The sequence below is a fragment of the Rhinolophus hipposideros genome, assembly GCF_964194185.1.
Source record: "Rhinolophus hipposideros genome assembly, chromosome: 8".
Lineage (NCBI taxonomy): Eukaryota > Metazoa > Chordata > Mammalia > Chiroptera > Rhinolophidae > Rhinolophus > Rhinolophus hipposideros.
Window position 1 is genome coordinate 26,066,414 of NC_138054.1, and position 27,822 is coordinate 26,094,235.

The following is a 27,822-nucleotide window of genomic DNA, read 5'->3' on the forward strand; positions in this document are numbered from 1 at the left end:
AAAGATACATAAATAACATAAAATAAGCAACCAGTGTTTAGAAAAACAATGCTAGCACGTTATCCTGCTGTGATTTATCTCACAAATACGGGACTAGGAGTGAAACCTGATTTCTACCCCTGGCTTTTTCCTAGCTAGCCCATGTGATGATCTCTGATAAGTTAGCCAGCGTCTGAGTCTGTTTATCTTCTAATGCTGTTGGAGCCAGGCTGTGCTTAGGTCAAGGCACCTATGAGGACAATATACAGATAAAGAGGCCTTGCCAAAAAAGAGGACTTATTATTAGTTTATCAATCTAGAGAAAATCTTGCTAAGAGAAAGAAGTCGTGATAAGAATCCAGAGTATGGGAATAATAGGTCTAGACCATAATAGTCATCAAGCTGGGAGAAGATCTAGATACTGTGTTTCCCCGAAAATAAGACCGAGCTGGACCATCATCTATAATTCGTCTTTTGGAGCAAAAATTAATATAAGACCTGGACTTATATAAGACCGGGTATTATGTTACATTATATTATATTATACCTGGTATTATATTATACCTGGTATTATATTATATTATATTATATTATATTATATTATATTATATTATATATTATACCCAGTCTTATATAAGACCTGGTGTTATAATAACTGTATTATTCACATAATCACGTTATGTTATGTTATGTTATATTATATTATTACCAAGTCTTATATTAAAAGAAGACCGGGTCTTATATTAATTTTTCCTCCAAAAGACACACTAGAGCTGATGGTCCGGCTAGGTCTTATTTTCGGGGAAACAAGGTAAATAACAGTGATAGGTAGTAAAATGACAAAAAGATGAAGCTATGTTTATGTAAACCTAGAAAGGCTTTTAGAAACTAATTCTTCAAAAATCTACGTATTCCCAAGGCAGCACTCCAGAAAGCTCTTAACTCAGCCCAGCATGACAGTGTTTATTATTAGTAAACGGAATAATATATTGCCATATATTCTTTCCTTGTGTAGGGAAAAAGTGAGGCAAAAGCTCCTTTATGCTCCACAAGGGCACCTATTTGGAGTTTTAACTTTGTGGTATCAAAAACAAAAAAAGCCAAGAAACAAAAGTGCAGATGACTCTTTCAGTGAGATGATAACCCCCATGACATGGAATATGAGGATATTAAAGTAGGTCAAGTCCAGTTATCCAGATGATGAATCACATTTTTATCAACTACAGTTTCCCTCCGTGAGCACTGTCTCAGTGAGCAAGACGAAGCTTAATGCGTGGCTGTTTCATGCCTTCTTTTATGACACGTCTTTTCTTTCTTAGAGATTTCTTTGTGACTAACCCTGTGCTTTTCCCAGAATTTGACGTCATATGCCTACTTTATAGAATATTTTTGCAAAGAGACAGATGACAGGCTGTAAGGCTCTTTCTTTTGTGTGTTTAAAGTGATATCAAACATGGGAGAGTTCTTTGGACCTCATAGGATTGAAAAGTTAAACACAACTGATGTTTATGATGCTTATCTTTTACCAAGAATATCTAAATAATAAAATAAATATTTACCAGTATAATATTTAAAATGCTGTCTTCTAAGGCTATTCCTATAAATTATCTGAGTCTTGGCTTCAGATAGTTAAGTTTCTTTGCCGATGTGTTCTATACTTACTCCCTTAATCCAACCAACCATTAAATACATATCATTAGTTTTACTCCACTGCCTATTTAGTTCGAAAAAAAGGAGTAAAAATAGCGCTTTACCTGGCGTTTTGCTGGAATAGGAAATTTTTTTATTTCAACTGGATAATACTCAATTACAGACTTGGACTCTTTAAAAATATTAACAATGTCATGAAAAACAAGGCAGAGATATTATTGTAGATTACAAGAGGCTAAAGAGATATAACCAAATGTAACCATGAACTGTTGATTCTGGACAGTAATAAACATTTTGGACCCTTTTAAGGACATTTGAATAGGAACCATGTGTTCAAGGAATGTTACTATGGCTTTATTATTCATTTAGGTGTTACAACGGCATTTGGTTATGTAAGACAGTTCCTTATTCTTAGGAGATAATATGCTGAAATATAGAGTAGTGAAATGTCTTATCTGTAATTTACATTCAAATCGTTCAGAAGATATACATAAATAGAACAAAAGCAAATGTGGCAAATAGTAATTGGTGAGTATAGCTGACGGGTATATGGGTATTGTTATATTATTTTAGCTCTTCTGTAGGTTTGAAATTTTTGAAAAGTAAAAAGCTAGAGAAAAATTATGCAAGACGTAAATATTAGACAAGATGCTTTTATATTTGCCTGCTGATTTAGGGAGCTTTGTACTCCCAAATCTTATTATATTGACTAAGGGTTAACTGGTTAAATTCTCTGAAAATGAACCCAAAACTTCTAAGCAAATTATCTGGTCATGGAAAGTATTAAAAAGATGATGGCTTGTAACGCAGCTTTTAAAATCTGCTATTTTCCTGTCTAAGGAAGTGTCCTTCCTGTGACAAGATAGGGTAAGTTATAACCAGCATTAAAAACATAGATACAGAAACAAACAAGAATGGATTCTTAGGCATGCCTATTACAACTTCTCTTTAAAAAAATGAGGCTGACTCAAATTTGTGAGTGTAGACAAACTTGGGCCTCTGCCTCTTCTCTCACCTCCACAATGTTTTTTAAGATTATACACTACTACACCCCACTTTTCTCCCAAACACTTGTTCAAAGCAACTTACTAGGTATGCCTCTCAGTGTTGCTACGATGTAACATGCAGAAACATGCTGCTTAGAGCTATAGAGAAACATTTCACATTTTCTCTTCAATTTTCTAGCTTGGGACACCACCACATGTAATTGTTCAATTTTTTAAATAGTATGTTGGAGTACAGTAGATGTAGTTGAAGATAGCTCAGATTAAAATGTCCACTTTCTGCTGTGACCATATATATACTGCACAAATACCTATTCAGTTTTTTTTCCTGATGACTATAGCATTTATTGATTTTTCAGTCAACCGTGACAATATGTGGCACACACTGGGCTCATTTCATCTCTATCTCATCTTTCTCTGATTACAGCTCCCATAGTTGCAGGGATAGAACAGGTGAACATGTATGCTTAAAGTCATCAATAAACAGTCTAGATAGCTGAACACCTGAATCATAGTTCTTAGTAAAATATTCCTCTCCATACATTTATGTGTTGCATTAAAGAACATAACTTTTGACTATATCAACCTGTTACCTAATAAAAAGTTTAGAGAATTTCCTGAATTATTTCCTTTATTCATTATTCATTGCCATATCTCCTCATAGATACTAATGCTTTTTAGTTTTTAAAGAATTATTTTGCTGGTCTCCAAATATTTGGTTTTTCTTTATTATTTAGAACCGTTATCTTAGTTTTCAGTCATAGGGGTCATATTTGTGGAATTTTCTCAGATCCTAAACATTTTATTTAGTTCCTCATCATACATTACTAAACTGTAAAGTAATATTTTCTGCTTGAGAGCTAGGTTAACCAAGAAAGGGATTTGAGTTCAAAATTGAACCAACCTCTGTAGACAGGGAACTGACCAGCTCAAACTCACATAGAAATAATGTGAAGTGAAACTGATAGCAGAATTGAAAGAAATTAATTAAAGAACCCTTGACAGTTTTCCTCTATTTTTGTTTTAAATATATTCTCTCTGGAAATGTAGAGCCTATTTGTAAATATGTTTATGAGTCCTGGTCATTTACCACATTTACCATTGTGGTGGTAGTTGAAAGAAACATTTCTCACTTATATATGTAAAATTATACTAAGTAAATTCTGTAATGAATGTAAACTCATAAAATATTTGAGATCCTTAGGAAGTAGAATTAAAAGTATTTTATAATTGGCACATAAATAGAATTTTGAATTTGTGTTAAGAAATAGTTCCTTTCAGAGGTGGTTCAAACCAGGGCGTTTGAAGTGTAGATTTGTCTACACACTGGCTACATCAGAATCACCACTTTCAAAATACACTGATTTTCAAGCCCCATTCTCAGATATTTAGGACTCAGTAGGTCAGAAATGGGTTCTTTTAATCTATATGTTTACAAAATTCCCAAAGTGATTTTTCTTCATAATCTTTGGGAATCACTATTTTAAGCATTTCCTAGATTATGTTGTTTGTACTTTTGTATTTATTTACTTAGCCATATTTTCAAAATATTAGGTAGGATGTTTTTATCGCAGATAACAGAAAACCCAATTCTGAATTTATTTATGGCTTAAATAACATGGCTGAAAATGAAGGGTCACTTACCTGAAAAGTTCAGAAGTAGGACATGCTTCAGGAAAAGTTTCATTTGGGCTCCAACTTGTTACATTTAACCATGATTCTCAAGGCTCTGCCCTTATCATTTTTATTCTCAGGTTTTCCATATTGTTAAAATGGTTAACAGGTGAACTTTATATCCACATTATAATAGTCATAATAAGTAACCATACCCTTAATTTCCAGCAAAAGTTTTTGAGAATCTCACTGTATCAATCACTGTGTGTGTCACAGATGTGATTGTCCTATTTGGTTTCAACCTTACCAATCAGGGCCTAAAGTGGAGTAAAGGAAGGGGATAATTCCAATCCCACCTCTACACAGTGGGGGGGAGAGAATGTATCTTGAGGTAAGAACCATAAAATCTACTATAAAATGTTAGAGATGAACTGTAACTCAACCCTCTCTAAAATTGTATTCTATTTCAATGAAGTACTAATTTATGATTTAATCATACTACTTTTTAGTTTCTTAAGTTTCCAGTAAAATATGAAGAAAGTAGTATCCATTCCTAGAACAAAAGGTAGATTTTAAACGAAGAATCACTAAGTAACCTTTGGAAGATACATCTCTTTTCACATATGTAAATGAAGTATAGTGTGGACCAAGTGCTTACGTTTTAGCAGACAAGAGGAAGAGACAATGAATTGTTTTTATTGAAGACTTTTTCCTCCCAGTATTTATGAAAAATTTCAAACATAACAGAAGTTGAAAGAATTGTATGGTAAATACTATAAACCCACCAACTCCATTATAAAATTAATATTTTGATATATTTGTTCTATTGCTTTATGAGGTACTCACCTATCCACCAGTCTGCCTTATTTTTCGATGTATTTCAAAGTTAAAGTTGTTATACTTTACACACTGGCTATATCAGAATCACCACTTGTGTAGCTTTCAAAATACACTGATTTTTAAGCCCCATTCTCAGATAGTTAAACGTGCATGTCATTTAACATGCATAACTAGAGTTACTGATAACCTTTTGATTAAGAGACTTGTATGCAAAGCTTTATGGTTTAAGGCCTTAAATATGAATTAGATTATTATAGATATAATGGTAATTGCTAAAATAATTATTCAAAGATTGTTCCAAGAGTGAAATGTACCCCATAGTTTCCAGCAAAAGTTTTTAAACCTTTTACAAATGTTACTTTATGCCCTCTTAATATAAAGTTTCTTTTATTATGTGACAAAAGGGTATGTATCTAAGGTTTGTTCAGTGAAATTATAGAATACCAAAATTATTGATGTGTTGGATCTCTTTAAGTTTACTGCTTACCTAATTAGTTTTGCTTAGGAAACCAGTTAACTGGCAATCTGTTGTTATCAGCTACACCAAAAGAAAACCTCAAGAAAATGCAGGTTCCTGCTAAATTTATTAGTGTAGCTGACATTTTCCCACCTGCTTATCAGAAAGAACCATGTGGCCATTGGTTGAAAATAGAAAGCTTAAAAATACTTGCAAAACAATTTTAAATATTAGATAATTGAATGAACTATCTCACAAGTGAAATTAAATTGATATCCACTTCTTAGAATATAATAGGTAATTGGATTTTAGGGGGTATTGTAAATATATAGTTATTCAGTTTTTACATTTAAAGAGGATCCTTTGAATTAATATATTTAAATGAGAGCCCATTTGTCAAACAAAATGCCAGACTTTTAGATAAGAGATCATTTATACATTTTAATTTATTAAATAGCATTTAGGACATCTCACACTTTTCACTTCTGTTTTTGAAATATCAGCTATATTCCCTTAAAGCAGACTGTTGAATCTGAAAACCCCATGCAGAGCTTTTCAACTGGTGTCTGTCTGTCACAAGGGTGTGCTGCTAATGTGTGACAAGTATGCTGGGATGGCGACTCTTGTCCTGGGATCAGATCACTGCTAGAACCTGGGGCTCTTCCTCTTGCCTCAGTTTAGCCAGTGTGCCTTACAAGTTTTTAATGTGTGTGTGTGTGTGTGTGTGTATCCAAGAAAACAGTGGTTTAATGGGCATTATAGTCTGTCTGACTTTTTGCATATAAAACTTTTGCAGAAGTAACCTAATATTAAGCTTTATAAAGTTATATTTAAATCTGAAAAGAATTCTATATGCAATTGGTTTTAATCAAATATATAAAGTTTTTCTCTGAAATGCTGCCTTTTCTCTACAATTAATGGAAATTCAAGGAACATCTGGGGTTTTTTAGTCATAAAATATAAGAGGGCTCCTTTGAAATCCACAAGTATCGTTCAGGAGTCATTTTTTTTTTAAGTTAAAACATTCCATTTTTTATTGTAAAATTTTTTAACTGCCCCATTGTTTATTAAATATTAAATACTGCCTTTCCTCCAAAGAAATAAAGGTGCTATAACAAACATTTTAGCTAAACTCTACCAAGATCCACCTTTGGAGGAAACAGCTCTTTGGAGTACACTTGGTCACTTTTTGTAAAATAGATTTAATGATTCCTATCTTGACAAACGTTTTTTTATACACATATCCCTATTGGAAAGAATTGGTATTAATTATTGTTACCGGGCATTCTGCAGCCCGCAAATAAAGTATTTCTGCATTCTTGAACTTTCTTACATTAGATCTTACCTTGGGCTTTGTCATGTGCCCTGAAATTTTTATTGTATCCCACATTATATTATTGTTATGGGATGTCCAAAATCCTCGAGAACTTTGCCTTCACTGAGGACCAGATTTAAATGTACCTTTCTTCACGTCTGATTCCAAATTACTAATATCTAGGTTTTACATCTCATCCTGAAAGATTTCTTCCTACTAGTGGATTGCACTTTCTATTTAATCAACCACTTCAAGGGAATCAATATAATGTGATACTAAAATTAAAAGCCATCAAAAAGGACAGCTGAACACATCTATCCAAGTGAGTAATTCTCATCAAATTTGTCCCCTTTGGAAATACTAGTATTAGCTACTTACTCAGTTGCTGCTGCAATTTCTCATATCATATATAGTACTTGGAAAATACATTCTATAAGAATAATGGCTTCTTTTATTTTACATCAATGAATATTTTCTCCCGCCATATATTTTTTCTTTCCTACCTTCTTCCTTCTCACTTCACTCACTCACTACTTATTCCCTTCTCCTTCACATCATCCTTTCCCACTTTGGGATCTACAGGACTGAAATGAAGTAAGTCTATAACCAAGGAAAATCTTAGGATCAGATAGTAATGAAACAGACTGAATTTGGGTAATGGGTTCATTAGTCTTTATTGTATTACTCTTTTGTTCTTGTTCTGTGCCTGTGAAATATTTAAAAAGCTAGAGTGATTAAAAATAAGATGCAGGTATAAGTACATGTAAGTGGTACAGGACAACTGTAAATCGATAATATGGATTATTCGTTTAAGGCCATAAATGCAAGTAGCTGTAGCATTTCATCTTTAATTCTTTTTATATTGCAATTCACATTTAAATCAGAGAGTACTAAAATAAATATTCAAGTAAAGACATAAGATTTTTGTAACAAATTCAAGAAAGCTAATTTGCATGGTCTTTTGCCTAAATCTTCATATATTTTTGTCTGCTTCATTGTTTATCATATTCAGAGTGCTGTAAGGCGAAAACTGTATCAACCTTTCTGTGACTCTTAGGCAACCAGGTCACTCCATCTTTCATTTAAATTTTTCCTTATCGGTGAAGTAGAAATAAAAGTTATCTATGACAAAGGGTTGTTGTGATGATGACCTGTAAAGGGTTTAGAACAATTCCTGGTACAGTGTAAGCCCCCGTTTTTCTCCACCAGAGCTCCACAAGAGAATTAAGTCATACAGAAAATAAGATAAGTACCTCTTTTCTCATTTCTCCTAAGGATGGTACGTAGTACCGTTTTAGATGCATAGGAGGTAAATTAAGTCATTACATAAAATGATCTGTAAGAATTAGGGCTTAATTCCTTTGGGGAACCTCCATGAAGAAGGTCTGATAAATGCCCACAACGTTTTAGCTATTATGGTTGCAAGTGACAGAAACCCATATGCAAACTGGTTCAAATAATAAAGGGAATTTATTGGTTCATATAAATTTAAAAAACAGGTAGTGAAGGCTTCAGAGGTGATTTAATTGCCCTGGCTCTGCAGAGTAGCTCCCCGTTCTGTGACTGGGGCAGTTCCAGTTCCTCTTTCTGCCAAGGATGTTAGGGGAGAGTGTGGAGAAGGAAAGAAGAGGGTTATCTTAGCTGCAGTCAAAGGACCAAAAAACCAGGTGATGTCCTAAGTCCATTCTTACTGTGAGTGGAAAGATAGCAGTAGGGTTCTCCTCACTGGAAAATGTTCTTCACTGTAATCTATTGCTCTTATGGGGCCTAAGGCACAATTTTTTTTTTTTTTTAAGGAGGGCGCAGCTCACAGTGGCCCATGTGGGGATCGAACTGGCAACCTTGGTGCTACCAGCACCATGCTCTAACCAACTGAGCTAACTGGCCACCCCTAAGGCACATTTTAAAATCTACTTTTAAAAAACCTATAACTATTCAGCTAGCAGTAATTAAAAAAAAAAAAAAGATAACTTTTACAGGACCTTCAAAGCTCTCACAGATAAAAATGTTTATCTTTCTGCTTTAGAGGTACTGATACTGAATGATCTTCCAGTTGTATCCTTGACAGATAATAGCAAATATAGAAGCGTGTGTATTGTATCCATAGTACAAGTAAAAATAAGTGTGTATACATGTGTGTTTGATTACATATGTACAAAATCTCACGGGAAGACTACACTAACAAACTGTTAACAGTGGTTTACTCTATGGAAGGAAACTGAGTGGCTGGTGACTATTAAATTAACCCGGTACTTTTCTGGTATCAGGAGTTACTCAGTAGTTTCAGTAGATATCTCTGGATCAGAACTTCTTAACATTTTAAGCATCACACTGTGGCTTCCTAATTATATGTAATCTGCAGATACCAAAAACAATTCTGTTTTCTCGTTCTAGTAAGCCCTTTATCTTAAAAGTTCCCATTTGTTTTCAGGTGGTATAAGAAAAAGACAACTCCTCCCGTTTTCCAATCTATATCCCTGGAAAATGGTCCCTATATGGTTCTGGAACTATCTCTTAGGAGTGGAACGCTTTTAATCAGCTACATCTAGGACTCTCAATACACATTCCTCAGCTAATTAAACAGAAGATTCAGAGCTGTCCTCCCCTCTTTAGAGTGACTTGGAGAACCTTCTTTATCTCCTCGTCTCTGTTACCCAAGCAAAAGTAGATTCACAGTGAAGCTGTAGGAGTCTCACTACCTTCTTGTCTAAGCTTTGCATCTCTGTCTTACGGGGAGAAGAATCATTTGCCCTCCAAATACTAGATAATGGCTTTGAAGTTCTAGAGTAATTTTTTTCACTAGTAGATCCATTTAACTGTTGATTTCTAAGAGACTCTAAAGGTACGTTTTGTAAGTTGTATTTATTGTAAACAAATTCCGTTAAGCATTATTTAGAAATATTCTCTATAGTTTACTATGAATTACTTTTCAGAGATAGTTTGAGAACATATTTGTTCAGAATTTAGCCAATTAAAGGATATGTCCTTATGCTGTCCTATAGTTTCAAATATTTGAGTACATGCTATAAAAATTGTCTCTTGTTTTTGTTTTGTTGTATTGTCACAAAACAGAAAGAAGAAGGAAAGCTTCAAGGACAGCTTAACAAGTCTGATTCTAACCAGTATATTAGGGAACTGAAAGATCAGATAGCAGAGCTGAATCATGAGGTAAGTGATAAATTTTGATCTTCACATATTTCTTTCTTCGTTCCTCTGTATTGTAGCAACACTTTATTACCCGTTATGACTGACTCTTTCATGATGAATGTTTTCTGTGAATGATTGATTATAATTATATTTTAGAAGATTGTCTTTTTTTTAATAAGAATTGTTCTGTTCCAATATTGAGGATTTGTTTCCCTTAAACCTCTTTAATCATGATCTAAAATGATCAGTAAAAACCCTTGCTAGTTGGTTTAGGTGTCAAAGCTATTTCAGTTAGACTGAAATTTTCTTTATACCTATAGAATAGATTTGTGGTATTTACTGTTGTAGATAGAGGGAAGTGTTTTTACTCTTGTCTTCATTTTCCCTTCATGGTGGTATTACTGAGATTGCAAAAAAAGGATATTTGTCTAATGTCATTTAACACATTTCTTAGTATCTGAACACTTTTTAAACTGAATACTGCCTTGAATCTGGGAAATTCAACTCACAACTACTAAGGGTACTATATTAGGTAATTTAAATTATTTAAACTAATGTGTTTTTGTTAGAGAGATACTTTTTGTTAATGTGGCTCTAGGTAAATTTCCTTGTCCTTTATTTCCTTAATCTTGCTAGACATGAATGGAAAAACATGTTTCTTATCTTGAATTATTTGTACAATAATGTTTATTCACAGCGATAGGATTTGAATGGGTAATATAAACGTCATTTGTTAAGGAAAAAACTGGCAACTAAATTAATTTAAACCTCAAAGGAAAAAGTTTGGACATTACACTTTCCTGGTATCTTCAGTTAAAGACTGAGTGTTTTAGGTAATACCTCCTGGAGATAGTCAATGTAGGTAAATTCTGAATGAAGAAACAAAACATTAATGAAAATGATAAGTCTTAGATGTGATTTAATTTAATTTGTCCTGAAATTTTGGGGGTCATTCCTATAAATAGTGATTTTCAGCCATGATAACATATAATCTTTACTTATTTGTGTGCATTGTAATGTCTTCTGATCTAATAGCCGTACATGAAAGAACAACTTGCAAATAAGCAGGTCCTAGAAGTTCTTATTGTTTTGAGAACCCTAGGAATTATTCCCCATGTTCAAAAGGTTTTTCTCAAGAAAATTATGACTAAATTAAAACAGTCTCCCATTTATAATTTTGACATCTAGTAATAAGGAAGCTTTAATGTTACTGAATTTTAAAAAATCATTTGTAGATTGACTTTATTTCTAAGACTAGTCTAAAAATCAGTCATCAAATATTAATTTTACCTGTTATATACCTTAACTAAAAATAATGATTTTCTCCTCATCAAGACTGGCAAAAAATAGTTAAGATGAGATTCAACGCTAATGTCAATTTTTTATGTATGGCCTGTGAAAGCAATCTTTTATCTTATGCAAAGAAAATTAATCAACAGGGTAGAATTTTCTGCTGTTAAAATGAAGAGCTAGATTGTGCAAATTAAAAGTTAAAACAGTTTGTGATGAGATGCTAATTGTGCAATCAGAGCACTGTATTAAGTGCGATTAGAGCAGGCCAGAGTCCTGGGCTTACACCCTCCCAGTCAGAAAACATGGCAGAGAAGAGAGTGATTAGAGTATAGCTGGAGACCACAAAAGTGCAGAGGATTGGAGTTTAGAGGAGGCCAGATTTGATTAAGAATTAACGTGCCTCCAGCTCTCCAGGATCATGACGGGACGGCACTGTGGCTGTTATCCATGGTGGTCTTTCAGGTTACCTTGACAACTTGTACATTGCTTTTTGGCTTTTAGTGTACAGTCAGTACTATAAATTTCCTGTTTTGAGTTTTTTTATAACAGTAGCATTTTAGATAATTTATGTTTGTACTTTGTTGTGTAGAGTAAAAGGATTGTGTTGAATAAACAGGATTAGAATGCAAAAAAAAAAATTAAATGACTAAGTTGTGGGAAATAAGGGTAGGTTGAGTAGAACCAGTTTATGGTGAATCTTCAAAGTTAGAAGAGATTCAATTTATTAAATAATATGAAACCATTATAGGTTTTCAGTTGGAGATTCCTTTTCATTATGTTTTCTGAGTAGATTTTAATACATTTACCTGTTTTAAAGTTTTAGAACTAAAGAAAGGATAAATAAAAACAAGTGACAGTTTAAACTAAGGTACTAGTCGAAGTAGACTTATTATGAAAATTACTATTTGTTGGACCAGCTTCTTAAGAGGGTTAATTAAATAAGGTCACTTTTTACTCTAGTGATTTTTCATTTATTCTCTTTTCAATTACAGTTGGCATGCAATATTATACTAGTTTCAGGTGTACAATATAGTGATTAGACATTTATGTAACTTACAAAGTGATCACTCCATTCTTGTGAAATAGAACTTCACAGTGAAGATAAAGATAACCGAAATCAGCCTAAAATGTCCAACTTAATTTTGCCTGTATGCTACCATTTGCCGAAATCTTTGGCTTTCAACATAAAATGTAACTTTCAAATATTAATAAAATGAGCATGTGACTTAATAGTCACTTTGTTAGCTGATTTTTGTTCTTCTCTAAATTTTGAAGGAAATGTTGAGACAAACTTTACAGATTCATCTTCCTAAAGATACAGAAATGTTGGACATGTTATAATAACTGTGACCACTTAGCATAGTCAGCTGTATGAAATAGTAAAGAGGATTAAGCAGGTTATTTCTTATTTTTTATGACTGACTGTAATGTTGATCTGTAAAATAATAATAATTACTGTTTAAATTATTGAGTACGCCCTATCGGCCAAATTTATGTCAAACACTTGATTTTTATTTTTACTAATCCTCATAATAATCCCACATGATAATGGTATTTTCATTTGAATGACTATGGAAACAGACTCACAATGATCAAGTAACATGCCCAGGGTTATACAAGTAGTAAATGGCTGAACCAGGGTGGCATTCAGTTTGGCCTATTCTTTTCTGTGCTGCTTACAGAGACATTAGATTAGGAAATGTCATCAATATTTAAAATCTTAAGAATGGCAATTAATGACAATATTTTAACCATGTTTTTCCTCCTTGACCCATCAATCTGCATACACCCAGTAAGTGAATTCTGCAGTTGAACTAGCCACAAAAGCCCCTATCTCTCCCTGTTCGCATTGCAAGTGGAGATTTATCTTCACTTGTTGCAGTTTCCTATGATTCATCCAAGTGCCTTCTCTGACCCCCAACCTGAAGTTCCTATCCTCACCACCTAACTAATTTTGCTCCTCATTTTACTTTCCGTAGAAATTTTTTAATTTGGAGCCTCTTATATCTTGCCAAGACCTTCACAGAAGCCACTGTGGAAACCCCTGCTGCCCCAGGCCTGGCAAGAGCTGTGGTTCAATCCTCCCCTGTCCCTACTTCCTGTTCTCGGCAATACATAGAAAAGAACCTGGATCGCAATTCAAGGGCTTTATGCTATCTTCTACATCCTACCCTCCCACCCATCTGTTACCACAGCACCCACTGTATACTAGCCACAGAATTAGAACTGAACATAAAGAAGATTGAAGCACAATCCATAGCCTCAAGGGGCTCACAGTCTAACAATGGCAATAGGCATACAAATAAACAAACTAATACATATGAAAAGTACAGCGTTATAGTAGCTACCATTCATTTAACAGTCACTCTGTACCAGACACTGTACTAAGTGGTATACTTTCATTATTTCTTTTAATCTTCACAACAGTCCTATGAGGTGGATTAGCATCATTATTATTCATGTTTTACATATACTAAAAGTGAGGTTCTTGGGTATTAAAGAACTCCCCACGGTCATACACCAGTCAGTGACAGAGCTAGAATGATAGTTCAGACTCTGTGACTCCAAGCCCATCCACTCACTTAAGCACCATATGCTGCATAGCCTTCTTTGAAACATACATGGACGGTAACAGCATCTGGGCTGGGTTTTGAAAAACGAAAAGAAAATTTTCAGGCAGATTAGACATCAGGACCATTTAAGTCACAGACAAAAAACAAAATTGTAATTACCAGGAATGAATATGCCATCTACTTTTGCAACATAGGTCTGTCTCCTTACAGCTGCTGACCACTAAAGACAAAAGCTATTTTCTAAATGCCAGGAAAGGGAGACAGAAAGAGGCTGTTTTCATTTATAAGCCAAAGGAAATGTACTCAGGACTCAGGTGTGAGGCACATTGAGAAGTGTAATCCTACAGTTCAGCCAAATTACCAGTTGACTAGGCTTCTCTGGGTCCTTTGAAACATTGCTACCACTTACAGTATTATTTCATGGGAAAATGCGTACTAATCAGCTGATTTGGAAATGTTTGGGGAATACAGATTGTATGTTTGCACTTGTGCTTGATGGTGATATGTTCTGTTAGATATTCTAAGAATCAGTAAATTTATTCCAGATAAAAGATAGTTCACGTATATTAAAAATTAAATATTTTCCCATTGAGCAGCTTTGGTGAATTTTTATGATGTCTTAATAAAATGGGTTTAATGTGCTTTATATCCTTAAAATTTTACAAAAGTAATTCTAGTTCTATTTGCTTAGTAGCTTTTCTATATAGAGCATTTTTTCCAGTTTTTTTTTTTATTTCCATGAAGATTTTTTTTTATTGGTTTCAGGTAAACAAAGCAATGTAATAGACATTTAAACCCCTCATCAAGTGATAACCCACCCTCTCTTCTTAATCTCTTTCCCTTTCACCCACTCTTAACCCCCTGCCTATCTTAAAGAGGTCCCTCTAAGATTCCTTGTAATACTGGTTTGGTGGTGATGAACTCATTCAGCTATTTCATGTCTGGAAAGCTCCTTATCTATCCTTCAATTTTAAATGACAGACTTGCTGGGTAGAGCAATCTTGGTTGTATGTCATTGCTTTTCATCACTTGGAATATTTTCTGCCACTCCCTTGTTGCCTGCAAAGTTTCTGTTGAGAAATCAGCTGACAATGTTATGGGGGCTCCCTTGTAGGTAACTAACTGCTTTTCTCTTGCTGCTTTTATTTTTAAGATCCTCTCTTTGTATTTAACCTTTGGCATTTTAATTATGATGTGCCTTGTGGTGGGTCTCTTTGGGTTCTTCTTGTTTGGGACTCTTATGTGCTTCCTGGGCTTGAATGTCCATTTCCTTCACCAGGTTAGGGAAATTTTCTGTCATTATTTCTTCAAATAGGTTTTCAGTTCCTTGCTCTGTCTCTTCTCCTCCTGGTACCCCTATGATGCGAATGTTGGTATGCTTGATATTGTCCTGAAGTCCCCTTAAACTCTCCTCAAACTTGGATTCTGTTTTCTTTTTGCTGTTTTGGTTGGGTGTTTTCTACTACCTTATCTTCTACATCGCTGGTTGGATCCTTTGCTTCATCTAATCTACTGTTGATTCCCTGTAATATATTCTTCATTTCTGTTATTGTAGCCTTTATTTCTGACTCGTTCTTTTTTTGTCTACATTTTTCGTCTCCATTTTTATGCTACCTATCTCTCTATTGAAGTGCACCCTGAGATCATTGAGCATTCTTATAATCAGTGTTTGAAATTCTGCGCCTGATAGATTGTTTATCTCTCATTTTGCTTAGTTCTTTTTCTGGAGCTTTGTTCTTTTCTTTTATTTGGGACATGTTTCTTTGTCTCCCCATTTTGGCTGCTTCCCTGTGTTTGTTTCTATGTATTGGGTAGTGCTGCTATGTCTTCCGGTCATAGGAGAGTGGCTTATGTAGTAGGTGTGCTGTGGGGTTCAGTGGCACAGTCTGCCTGGTCACCTGAGCCATACAATCCAGGTGTGTCCCTTGTGTGGGTTGTGTGTGTCCTCCTCTTGTAGTTGAGCCTTGGTTGATAATTGCACATCATTGGGAGAGACTGACCCTTAGGCTCACTGGTTGTGAGGACTGGCCTTGACTACAGTGGAAGGGTTGCTGTGCAGGGGCTGATCCTATAAAGCAGGATCTGCCTCAGCAGGACTCTGGTGCCTGCCCAATCCTCCCCTTGGGTGTGTCGTACTTGGAGGCAGCCAGGTGATGCTCCAGCTCATTTTGAGGCTGGCCACTGGGGGCACCAGCCCCAGGACCACCTTGGAGGGGATCTGCTGTAGGTCTACTTCAGCCATAGCCCATGCCTCACCCGGGGCCACCCAGTGGGAGCCACAAAGAAATCCACAGATGGCTGCCATCTGTGCTGTGCTTGGAAATGCCTTTGAGAGGCCAAGCCGTGAACCAAAGCTGGCTGCCACTAGTGCTGATGTAGGGCTGCTCAGGCAGAGGCACAAGACAAGCTCAAGACAGATACTGCTTGTCTGGGTTCCACAAACCTTTGAAAGTCTAGGAAAGTATGCACCTTGAGCCAAGGCAGGCAGTCTACACACACACACACACACACACACACACACACACACACACACACACACACAAAACACTGAAATTTCAAATCGCCAGGGCCGGGAGACTGAACAGTGAAGACTCAGAAATGGCGGCCGCCTGTGTTCGGATGCTGGGAAGGGTGAGGGCTCAACAAAGAAACAGTGACCTCCACCAGCTCCCCGTCCAGGAGAAAGCCACCTCTCCAGTCCTTTTCCCAAGCCAGACAATTCAGTTCCCCACCATATATCTCTGCCACCTTTCCAGCTGCTGCTGCCCCAGCGCTGGAGCTCAGAGCAAGTGATTCCACTGATGGGTAAGTCTGCAAGCCATCTCTTTAAGAGGAGCGCCTGTGAGTGCAGCTGCACTCAGTCTCATGCAGTCACAATGTCTGCTGGTTTTCACAACCAGAAATTATGGGGACTTCTCTGCCCCGCACTTGAACCCTGGGCTGGAGTGGGGCTGTTATTTCTCGCCCTTCTAGGGGATGGGGAGGGACCCCCACAGCCAAAATAGCCCTCCCGATCTTTAATGGTCACATGCGGATGTGGGCCCAGCCCGTACCACATCTCTGACCTTCCTACCAGTCTGGAGGTGGCTTCTTCTGCATAGCCTTATTTGAAAGGCTTCAGTTCAGTTTGATTGTAGACAATTCTCCATAATGGTTGTTTTGTAAATTAGTTGTAATTTTGAAGTGGTTATGAGAAAAAGTAAGCACAGCATTTACCTACTGCACCATCTTGGTACATAGCAAAAGAATAAGACAAACAAATGAAGAAACAACTATTTCTTTATTCATTCATCCATCGATGGACACTTAGTTTCTTGCCATGTATTGGTCATTGTAAATAATGCTGCAATGGATATGAGGGAGCAGATCTCTTCAAGATAATGATTTAATTTCCTTTGGATATATACCCAGAAGTGAAATTGCTGGATCATATAGAAGTTCTATTTTTAACTTTTTAAGTAACTTTCATACTGTTTTCTATAGTGTCTGCACCAATTTACATTCCTACCAACAGTGCAATCTTTTCTACATAGCCTCACAGCACTTGTTGTCTCGTCTTTTTGATGCTAGCCATTCTAACAGGTGTGAGGTGATATCTCAGTGTGTTTTTATTAAGCTTTTATTAAGCTTTTTATGCAGCAGGTGCTAAATCAGGTATAGAGGTTTTGGATAATTATTTTAATATTCACAATTAATGCTGTGAAAAATCTTATTTTCAGTTTAGGCTCAGAGAGGCTAAGTAATTTGTCCAAAGTCACACAACTCGTAAGTGGCAGAAGCTGGAATTCAGGATCAGGACTTTCAGTGACACTACAATGCATTAAACTAGAATGAAGTAAAACCAAAACAAACTATATATTTTTAAAAAGAAAAAAAGAGAAAAAACTTTTAAAGCGTTTTTATTCTTTAATACCCTGCCTTGTTCCAAATAGGATGAAGGAAGTTTACAAATAATGTAAAAATAGCAAACTACTATTTTGTGAGAAAAAGGACAGTATAGGAATATAATATGGAGCCAAAGAACAGAAATGCTTTTAAAAACTTTTCTATAGAAGTATAACATACAGAAAAGAGCCCAGGTGACAAGTTTACAACTCAGTAAATTATCACAAAATCATCACAGCCATGAAATAGGTCCCAGAACCCCGTTTATCCTCTCTCCCAACCTCTACTCACTCCCTCCTCCTCAAAGATAACTGTGATCTTGACTTCTAATACAGTAATTTAAGTTTTTGAATTTTATATAAATTTTATATAAATGGCTTCTTATAGTATATGTTCTTTTTTATGCGTATCTATTCTTTTGTGGCTTACTGCTTTTTCTCAAATTTTTGTGTGAGATTTAACCATGTTATTTTTAAATGTAGCTGTAGGTTATTCATTCTCATTGCTGTATAATTTTCCTTTGTATAAATATACCACAATTTATTATTTATTCTGTTGATGAATATTTGGATTATATCCAGTTTGGTCTGTTAAGAACATTGCTGCCAGTAGTTAATGCCAATTTACACTTTCGTGAGCACGGTAGACAGTTCTTATCCTACTCCATACTCACCGACATGTGGGAATGGCATTCCTTATCTAAATTTCGGTTATTCTTTGGCTGTGATGCAGTTTTTCATTATGGTCTTAATGTATATTTCCTGGATTGCTAACAAGATTGAGTACCTTCCCCCAGCATCTAGAAAAATGTTGGCATGTAGTAGGTACTCCGTGGAAATGTTTTTAATGAGTAAATAATTGTGAAAGGCTTTCCTGATAAGGTAGCATATAAGCTGTGATAGAAATGCTGAGAAGCTTGCTGGAGTATGAAAATCCGTGGAAAGAACATTTCAGGCAGAAGAAACAACTAGCACAAAGACCTCAAAGAAAATGAAGTGACCTTGTGAAGAAACCATACTAATGTGGCTGGAGCATAGTACAGGGTGGGGAAAAAATGGTCTGAGGTAACAGAGAGGAAGATGGGGTCAAATTCTCTGTAGTGCTTTGTAAGCCAGGGTAGATTGTTTGGGTTTTACTCTTGCTTGAGTAGGAAGCCTTTGGATGGTTTTAAGCAAAGAGTGATGTGATCTGATTTGCCCTGACTGCTGTATGGTGAATTGATTGTAGGAGAGCAAGAATGGAAACAAATTCATTAGGAGGCTGTTAAAATAGTCCAGGTAAGAGCCAAGGTGGCTTAGAAGGATCAGAGAAGTGAAAATGTAAGCAACGTGGATGTATTATAGGTATGTGTTAGGTAGAGAACTTGCTGGTGGATTGTCTGAGGGACATAAGAGAAAGCAGTCAGTGACTCCAGAGACTTGGGGCTTGACAATTGAGTGAATGGTGGGTGCCATTTACTGAGGTTGGGGAAGGGCAGAAGATCAAGAGCTGTGTTTTGTTGATGTTAAGGCTGAGATTCCAGTTAAACAGTAAAATGAAAAGGTCAGGTAGGCAATGGATAAGTGAGTATAAGGTCCTGAAAAGAGGTCAGGGCTAAAAATAAGTTTAGTCGTCTTTGGCATACAGATGGCATTCATAGATAAAGAGAAGGGGGTCCAGGACAAGTTTGTGGCACTTCTGACCTTGAAGATCGAGAGAGCCAGCAAAGGAGATTAAACTCAGCAGTGGGATAGGAGGGAAACCGGTGAGTGTAGAGACACAGGAGCACCCAGAAGGGAGACTTGCAAGAAGGGAACATTTCAACACAGTCATTTTTATTTTTTATTGTTTTAAACTTGGGAGACATTTATTTACTTTCCCATATCATCATTCATTGACCTTATGTATCTCCTCAGGAAAGCATAGCACTGGTGAGTGACTATTACGGAGAACTTCAATCTTTGGTCACAGTGTTCAACATACTTATTTTAATTAGACTTGAAACTTCCCTGATCCTTCTGAAGAATGAATTTATTAAAAAAGACTTCTTCAGCATTTTCACCATTTATCATAGAATGATGGATGATTTGTGAAAGAACTTGAGAGGAGGTATGGTCTGTTGCTGAACAATTACTGAGACTCCCTTCCTGATGAAATTACAGAAATGTAAGCTAGTTCAGAACAAGGCTGGCAAACAAACACACACACACCGAAAAACCCTATTATAAGATGCTGTATACAACATACAACCCAGGTAGGTGAAACCCACTTTCTTTCTAAGGATAGCTGTTGTGCTGGTTTCCAGTACTCAGATGGTCTTCTGTATCCTTTTCTCCTTTGTTGGGGAGGCAGGTGTTTTGTTTTTTTTTTTTTTTTTTAAGTTAAGTCATCATATGTTACAAGAATCTTCTTTTATTTCTACCAGCCAAGTGTGAAATTAGGAGTTTGAGTAATGAAAAGGAAATCTAAACAAAGCCCATATTGAAGTTTGGCTTAGAAAATGTTTATACATGTACTCTGAGTTTTAAAATTCTGATAACTCTGTTTATACCTGAGCTATGAATTTAAATATCTACCAAAAAAGTATTTTTACTGTCCTAAACATTATTATGTTTAATATGTATACTCTTTTTCTTATTTTGTTATTAAACGAGAATTTTTGAAATAAGGAACTTTATCAAATGACAGACTACCCTTTTGTACTGCTTGCCCTTATATTCTTCAGTGTAAAAGTAATAATAAAATCATTTGAACATGAAATTTTTTTTTAAGGAAGTTTTAAAAGACTCGTTCAACACTGTTCTTCATCTATGCATTAAAACCAGGATGTTAAAGATAGAAAAGAAAGCTCTATAGTTATTGACAGCTAATTTTTTCTATTTCCAAACTGAGTGATACTGCTTTTGTTTTTGTTTTTTAACTGGATATTTATTCTATACTGACTGTTTTTACCAGTCTTGTTTTTGTTTTGTTTTTTAACGTTTATTGGGGTGACAATTGTTAGTAGTTACATAGATTTCAGGTGTACAATTCTTCAATACATCATCTATATATCACATTGCGTGTTCACCACCCAGAGTCAATTCTATTTCCATCACCATGTATTTGATCCCCTTTACCCTCATCTTTATTTTCTTTTAAATCTTGCAATACTCCAAGTATGTTACCTAGCTTACAGAGTGGTAATCTAGAATAGGATTGACATTTTTACTCTCAAACTGAATTAATAGCAACAGTCTATGTCTGGAGGCTGAAATAAGAATCAGAAACAGGGTTTTCTAATTGTACTGATGGCTGCTAATTGAATTTTAATTTTAGAATCATTATTTAAGAAAAATTTCACTATGTGAAATTATGTTTTCATGTATGTTTTTACAACAGTAAAAAGTGCTAGGTTTCCCAGTGTGGCAGTTTCTATTTAATAAAAGAAATTAATCCCTTAAATTTGTTCTTTCTCTAGTTAGAGAAATGTGAAGTACTCTGCAGGAGTTCACACAAGCCTCAGTACAAAAATAGTGTTTTGCTTTCCTGCCCAAAAGGTCTCATGTGGATAATGAGAATCAGACTTGTACAACTATGAAAATTGCTGTATGGCCCTTGAATTAAATGTTCAGCACTATGTTTTAATCTTACAACCTCCATTTATGGATAAAAAATTCATTCTTAATGACTTCTTTAAATGGGTTTTATTATTCCTCTTCCTCTTATATGTTCATTTTATCTTGGATAAGCAGTTATCTTATTTGAAGTTGTAAGATAACAGTTATTCAATGGATAATATTTTATATCTGGAATAGTATCACTATGTAAAAGACTGAAAGCTGAGATTTCAAATTCATACATGTTTTTTAAGCCAGACCTGTTCTTAAAGTTTATCTAGTTTTTCATTCAATAAATGAGGAAGCTGCGGGCCCAAGAGTTAAGGGACTTACCCAGCATTACGCAGCTAGTTAGTGGCAGACGGAACTACTGCCCAGGCATTCTAACTTCTGGTCTGCTACATTCCACTGCCCTACCACAATCCTGCCAACCCAGTTAACTGTCACATATTAAATATAGTAGGAGTTCCATTAAGTGTTTAATTGAACTAAAATTGATTACTTCTCTCAGATGAGAACCCAATATCTAGTTAGTAGACATCTCCTCTCACCTAGTATTCCTTACTTTTCTTTCAGCAGCAGGTTCTAGACTTCTGTTCCATCTGAGACTGGGGATTTGTTCTAACTTGTCCCTCAAATTCTGCTTCAGTTTTCGTTGGGTGCTACTAAAATCTTGGCTTTTAAATATTAGATGATATTCTGAATATAGAGGCAACTGAGATTTTCTAGCCAAGTTTGGCATGTCTAGAAACATAATACTAGATAAAAATAGTCAACCCAGCTTCATATATACCTGTTATTTAAGAAATACAACTTTACCCAATGACATAAATAAGCTCAACTATTCAATACATTCTGTTTCAAAAGTTTGTTATTTAACTGGTGACCAAACTTCCACCAATTGTTTCTAGATTAATTTTTTTAATCTCCAGGGCTGTATATCTTTCTGTTCACTCTTTCCCTCCAAAAATCATGTATAACATACCACATTCAAAGAAAAACCATAATAATCCCACACAGGATAACGTTACTTTTATTCAAGACTTTTACACCACTTTTCTGTTTTATGTTATATTCATAAAAAGAGGGTGTTCTGCCCATTGTATGCGTCTGTGTATCCTATTCATTCTATAGGTTACAAAAAAGATTTTTAAATTTGTTGATGAAAATATGTGTTTCTAATTAATGATGGCAGTTTTATTATGGAACTGGAGTTAAACCATGATGAGAGTGTGACAAAAAAAGATAGGTCTGGTAGGAGAGGTTAAGGTGAGATAATGAAGTCACTTAGAAAAGAAAAATTAAAAACAAAAAAAAGTGAGGAATAGAATTACAACCTAAAAAAGATGAGATACCAAGGAAAGAAGCCCCTTAGGAATATTGACTAAGGTAGGAGAAGGTTTGTTAAGGGATGTCTAGGATAAATCTGAGTGAGCAGCCAACTGAGAAAAGTTGAATCAACTTAGAAATGCCAACTTAGAAAAGTTGAATCAACAAGAATCAATCTGAGACTAGGGATTTGGATCTGGTACTCAGAATTAAAGGAACAAATAATTATCAAAAGATAATATCTTCACAATGGCCAAGGAACAGAACTAGTCAGAATTGTAAGTCAGGCTTGGATAGTAAGCTGCACAAGATGGGATTTTTTTCTAATATTGTGCCAGACACTATTGGAAGTACAGTACAGTCTTACTACCTGGAGAAGGAATTTACAATCTAATGGGGGAAAGTGTACAGTTAATTTGATGAAGAGTATATAGTTGGTACTGATAGTGAATCCTTAATAATTCAGAAATGGGATATAACATAGCACTTAATTTCATTTAATTAATAGTTGTTATACTCTCCTTGATGCTCACAAACAAGCTAAATTGTGTCTTATTCAGCCTTATATTCCTTAGAGTCTTTCAAAAGCCCTGATGCAGTACTGTGAACTCGCAGATTCAATCAGTTCTCTTGATGTTCAAATTGTCCTGAATTTGACCAGTGGGAACTCTTTCAACCTAGCTCCAGTACGTTTTTTTCTATAACCCCATTAGTCTTTGCGCACTTTTGTGTTTTCTGACATAGGTGGCAAGTTTTTAAATAGTACTTTACATCAAATAAGTATTGCTAGATTTTCACATGTCTAGTAGTGAAACAATTTTAGTACTGATCTGTAAATTGCTTAATATTAGGTTGGTGCAAAAGTCATTGCGGTTTTTGCTACTTTTTTTAACCTTTTTTAAACCACAGTTACTTTTGCAGCAACCTAATAAACGGTGCCCCCAAGTTTACTACTACCCCTCTGACATCATATATAGTTGTTACAATGCCATTGACTTGGCGGGGGAGGGTTATCACTTTGTGAGGGTTGTAAATGTCTAATCGTTATGTTGTTTTGTATACCTGAAACTAATATAATTAAAAAATAAAAAATAATTGTCCCAGTAATTACTCTATGACAGTTGGTTGGAAACATAAGACGTAAGAAACCACTTCGAGGGAAACTGGGTGTCAGATACCACTTGGATTATGAGAAATAAAGGCAGATGATAATAAGCATTTTAAAAAGGCAATGGAGCTAACCACGAAGCCTGTAGCAACAGGTTTTATAGTTTCTTACAGAAGTTCTTAAGCAGATTTAATTCAGTAAGGGTAGAAAAGGCTTTTTCTTCTTTTCAGCATTCCCGCGAATAAATCATCCAATAACATAGTCTTAGATCTTAGACATGAGGAAAATAAGCTATCAGTGCTTCAAACCATTTAATAATATGTACAATACCAATAAGCTTGACTGCAGTACTAAATAGGTATATTTGCCGACATTTAGAATGGTACTAACAGAACGTGCTTGAGGATTTCATTCAACCTGACATGGGCAACCAAAATAAGCTACAGTTTTAAAATTCATTGAACTTACTCATGTACTCAGGTTTCAAGACTTGGGTATTTATTTTTTAAATGTATTTTATTTACTCAAAAGCTGATTATCCCTTACTGCATCTAACTCTTACTTTTTTCTTTCATTGTCATGCCAGTATGAACTTCTAAACACATTCATAAAATGGAGGAGGGGAAAAAATAGATAGATACCCATGTAACTTATCAGGTTCTTAATAGCAGTTATGATTATTTTTATTTGATTAGTTTTGTTTCTGGATTTTGTGTCTTTTGTTCTCCATCTTTCTACAGGTGGTTGAGAAACTACCATCTTTGGAACAGTAAGACTCAGAGTCAGGAGACCTGGATTCGAGGTCTAATTCTGCCGCTGATTAACTGTGACCTTAGGATGCCAGTTTACTTCACATATTCATTCAGTCAGTGAACATTTGAGCATCTCTTAGCCCCCAGGCATACTCAAGCTTTGCCTCAGTTTCTGTATCTTAAAACAGTTACGCTAAATGATCTTTAAAGTCCTTTCCATCCCAGTCCTATGCTAGGTAAATAAAATCCATAGTCCCAGCTGTTAAGGAATTCCGCTGGTAGGGATAGGCAGTCGGTGTGAGCAGTGCTGTGGTAGAACCACCTTGTGCCACGGCCTAGACACGTGACAAAAAGTCTTTTAGTGTGTTTCGGAAGAGTAGAAAAGATATTCTACTCCAGGAAAAGGAGATTAGAAGGGTATTTTGGGCAGAGAGGCCATCATATGCAAAAGTTTGGCAGCAAGTATAGAGCTCACAAAGGAGACTGAGAAGGAGCAGCTATAAAAGTAAGAGAGAAATCAGCAGAGAGGAGCATTTCGGAAACCAGAGAGAGAGATTTTCTCTGATCAGTTTGTTTTTTGGTGTATGGTAATGAAAATAGCATTCATAGAGATTGATCTGATGGCTGAAAATAAAGCTTTCTTAAACAAGAGGAAATACATAAAATACAATCTTCTTCCTTGATTATGTTTTAAATTATATTCCTTTTAAGCCTTCGGTCTAAATGATGCATCTCAGAGACAATTTGAATCTTTTCAGTTTATTTTAGGTATTCTTTTGCTATTATCCACCAAGCTATCCAATACTTCACATTTATTTTTTAGTGCTATATATTCTTAAATATAGAAATCCAGTTTCTTCAATTATGCCAGGGCTTTGAAATATACTCAATCATTTGAAAAAAACTTTTTTTAACCAAGTAATTCAATTTTAAATGCCAGTGTTTTTAAGAAACAGTAACATAGTATTTAAACTAGGAACATTTGAAAATGTGCTCTACAAATTTACTAAGTGTGAATTAAAGGAGAATTGATTAAAGACGAATAGCTAACTCTCTCAAATTTACAAATACTAAAATTTTACATAGTGGTTGGAAGTCTGGAGTGCAGTAAATCATGTGCTTTTTATGGACCATATCTCACAAATGCAGTTGGACATAAGATAATCAGATTTTTACTCCCCACAAGCTAGACAGCTGAAATGTCATACCAGTAATACGTGTCAGAGACTTAGTGCTACTTTGCTGTCTGTCTGATTTAAGTTGTTGTGGTCAGTCTGAGGAACCTGTGATATGATAAGATAGTATTCATTGGGTCATGTGGTTTGCAAGTGCCCAATCTTAACGTAGCAGCCTGTGAACACTCGGAATGAGGAAGAGAGGGATCCTAACCCTGTCTGTTTGAAAGCTGATTTTGTGTTCAGTGACAAAATAGTGTGGGTGTGTGATTATATGTGCATATTATGTATTTTTAAATGATTTTTCTCATCAGGAATTAGTTTTAGTGTCTGAAAAAAGTGAATACTACAAATGCATTCATCTCCTTTTAGTTAATACTTCAATCTAAAGCATTAAAATTTTTATTGCAAGTATTTTCTGCCTGTTTAAAATGAAACTGTCAACAGTAGCCACCATTTCTTTTTCTGTTGAGGAAAAAACTAGATGTTGAAAATTCACTTTGTTGGTGGGTTTTGGGTTTTTTTTAATTCAATTAAAATTTCTACATTTCCTAAATAGAAAATTATTTATTTTCAATTTGACAATATCTTTGTTGGAAACATACCCACAAAAATAGTGATGTGATATAGATAGATAGATAGATAGATAGATAGATAGATAGATAGATAGATAGATAGATAGATACAGTTCACATACAACACAATTCACCCATTTAAAATGTACAATTCAGTGGTTTTTAGTATATTCAGAGTTGTGCAATCGTCATCACAGTCAATTTTTGAATGTTTTTATCACTATAAAAATTAATTCCGTTTCCGTTAGCAGTCATTCCTCATTTACCCCCAGCCCTAGGCAACTAATCTACTTTCTCTATATATAGATTTCCCTCGTTTGGACATTTCATTTAAATGAAATTATATGATATGTCATCATCTGTGATTGGTTTCTTTCTTGGCATAATGTTTTCAAAGCCCATCCATGTTGTAGTATGTACCGGGGCATCAGTACTTCATTCCTTTTTATTGCCTAGTAATATCCCATCGAATGGATATACTACATTTTATTTATCCATGCATCAGTTGATGGACTTTTGAGTTGTTTCTGTGTTTTGGCTGTTATAAATAATGCTGCTGGAAGCATTGGTGTACAGGTTTCTTTGTGAGCGCACATTTTCATTTGTTTTTGAATATATACTTAGTAGTGGAATTGCTGTGTCGTATGGTAACTCTGTGTTGAACCATTTGAGGACTTGCCAGATTGTTTTCCGAAGCAGCTGTATCATTGTACATTCCTACCAGCAGTGAATGAGGCTTCCAGTTTCTCCACATCCTAGCCAATACTTGTTGTTATGTCTCATTTTGATTTAGCTATCCTAGGAAGTGTGAATGTGATCTCATTTTGGTTTTGATTTGTATTCTCCTGATGGCTAATGATATTGGGCATCTTTTCACATGCTTTTTGGCTACTTGGGTCTTTAGAGAAATATCTATTCAAATCTTTTACCCATTTCATAATGGGTTATTTGTCTTTTTATAATTGAGCTGTAAGTGTTCTTTATGTATTTTAGATACAAGTCCCTTATCAGGTAAATGATTTAAAGTTTGGTTAAGTGATTAGATGGACTGATAAAACCTATGTTTTAGCTTTAAAGAAGAATAATTCCTCTTACCAGAATTCAATCCAGATAGAAAAGAAGTATTTCATTTTCATGAGGATACTTTGCTGAAAGTTTGAATTTTTTCAGGGCTTCAGCTAAAAGTTAAATCAAATGAAATGTATGTGGCACTTTGATGTAGCTTTAAAAGTTCAGAGTGAAACAAGTATGAAGTGATTTATTTCCTGTAATTGGTCATAAATTTACATAGAACCTCCTATTCCTAACCTCATCACCATTGACATTAGAGTACCTTCTAAATAATGTTAATGGTTTCAATGTTACCGAGATGTGTCAGCTGCCAGGAAGAGGACAATGGCAGTTTCATTTTGTTTGACCCAGTATACTGGATAAATCTAAGTATTCACTACAGAAACACTAAGAGTTCTTTGTAAATTACTTTCATTTCTTCCCCCTCTCTCCTTCACTGGTAACAAATGCATAGTATAAATTTCTTCATAGTATAAC

At 35.1% G+C, this 27,822-nt stretch overlaps 1 protein-coding gene across 3 annotated transcripts in view; it reads left to right on the forward strand.

Moving 5' to 3' along the window:
- The window catches only part of EVI5 (ecotropic viral integration site 5), a 223,736-nt gene that overhangs the window by 176,261 nt on the left and 19,653 nt on the right, over positions 1-27,822 (forward strand). For all 3 annotated transcript variants that reach the window (XM_081056253.1, XM_081056254.1, XM_081056255.1), the window contains one exon: positions 9,932-10,027. In XM_081056253.1, the coding sequence (XP_080912379.1) occupies positions 9,932-10,027 (96 nt within the window). The remainder of the gene's footprint in view (positions 1-9,931; positions 10,028-27,822) is intronic.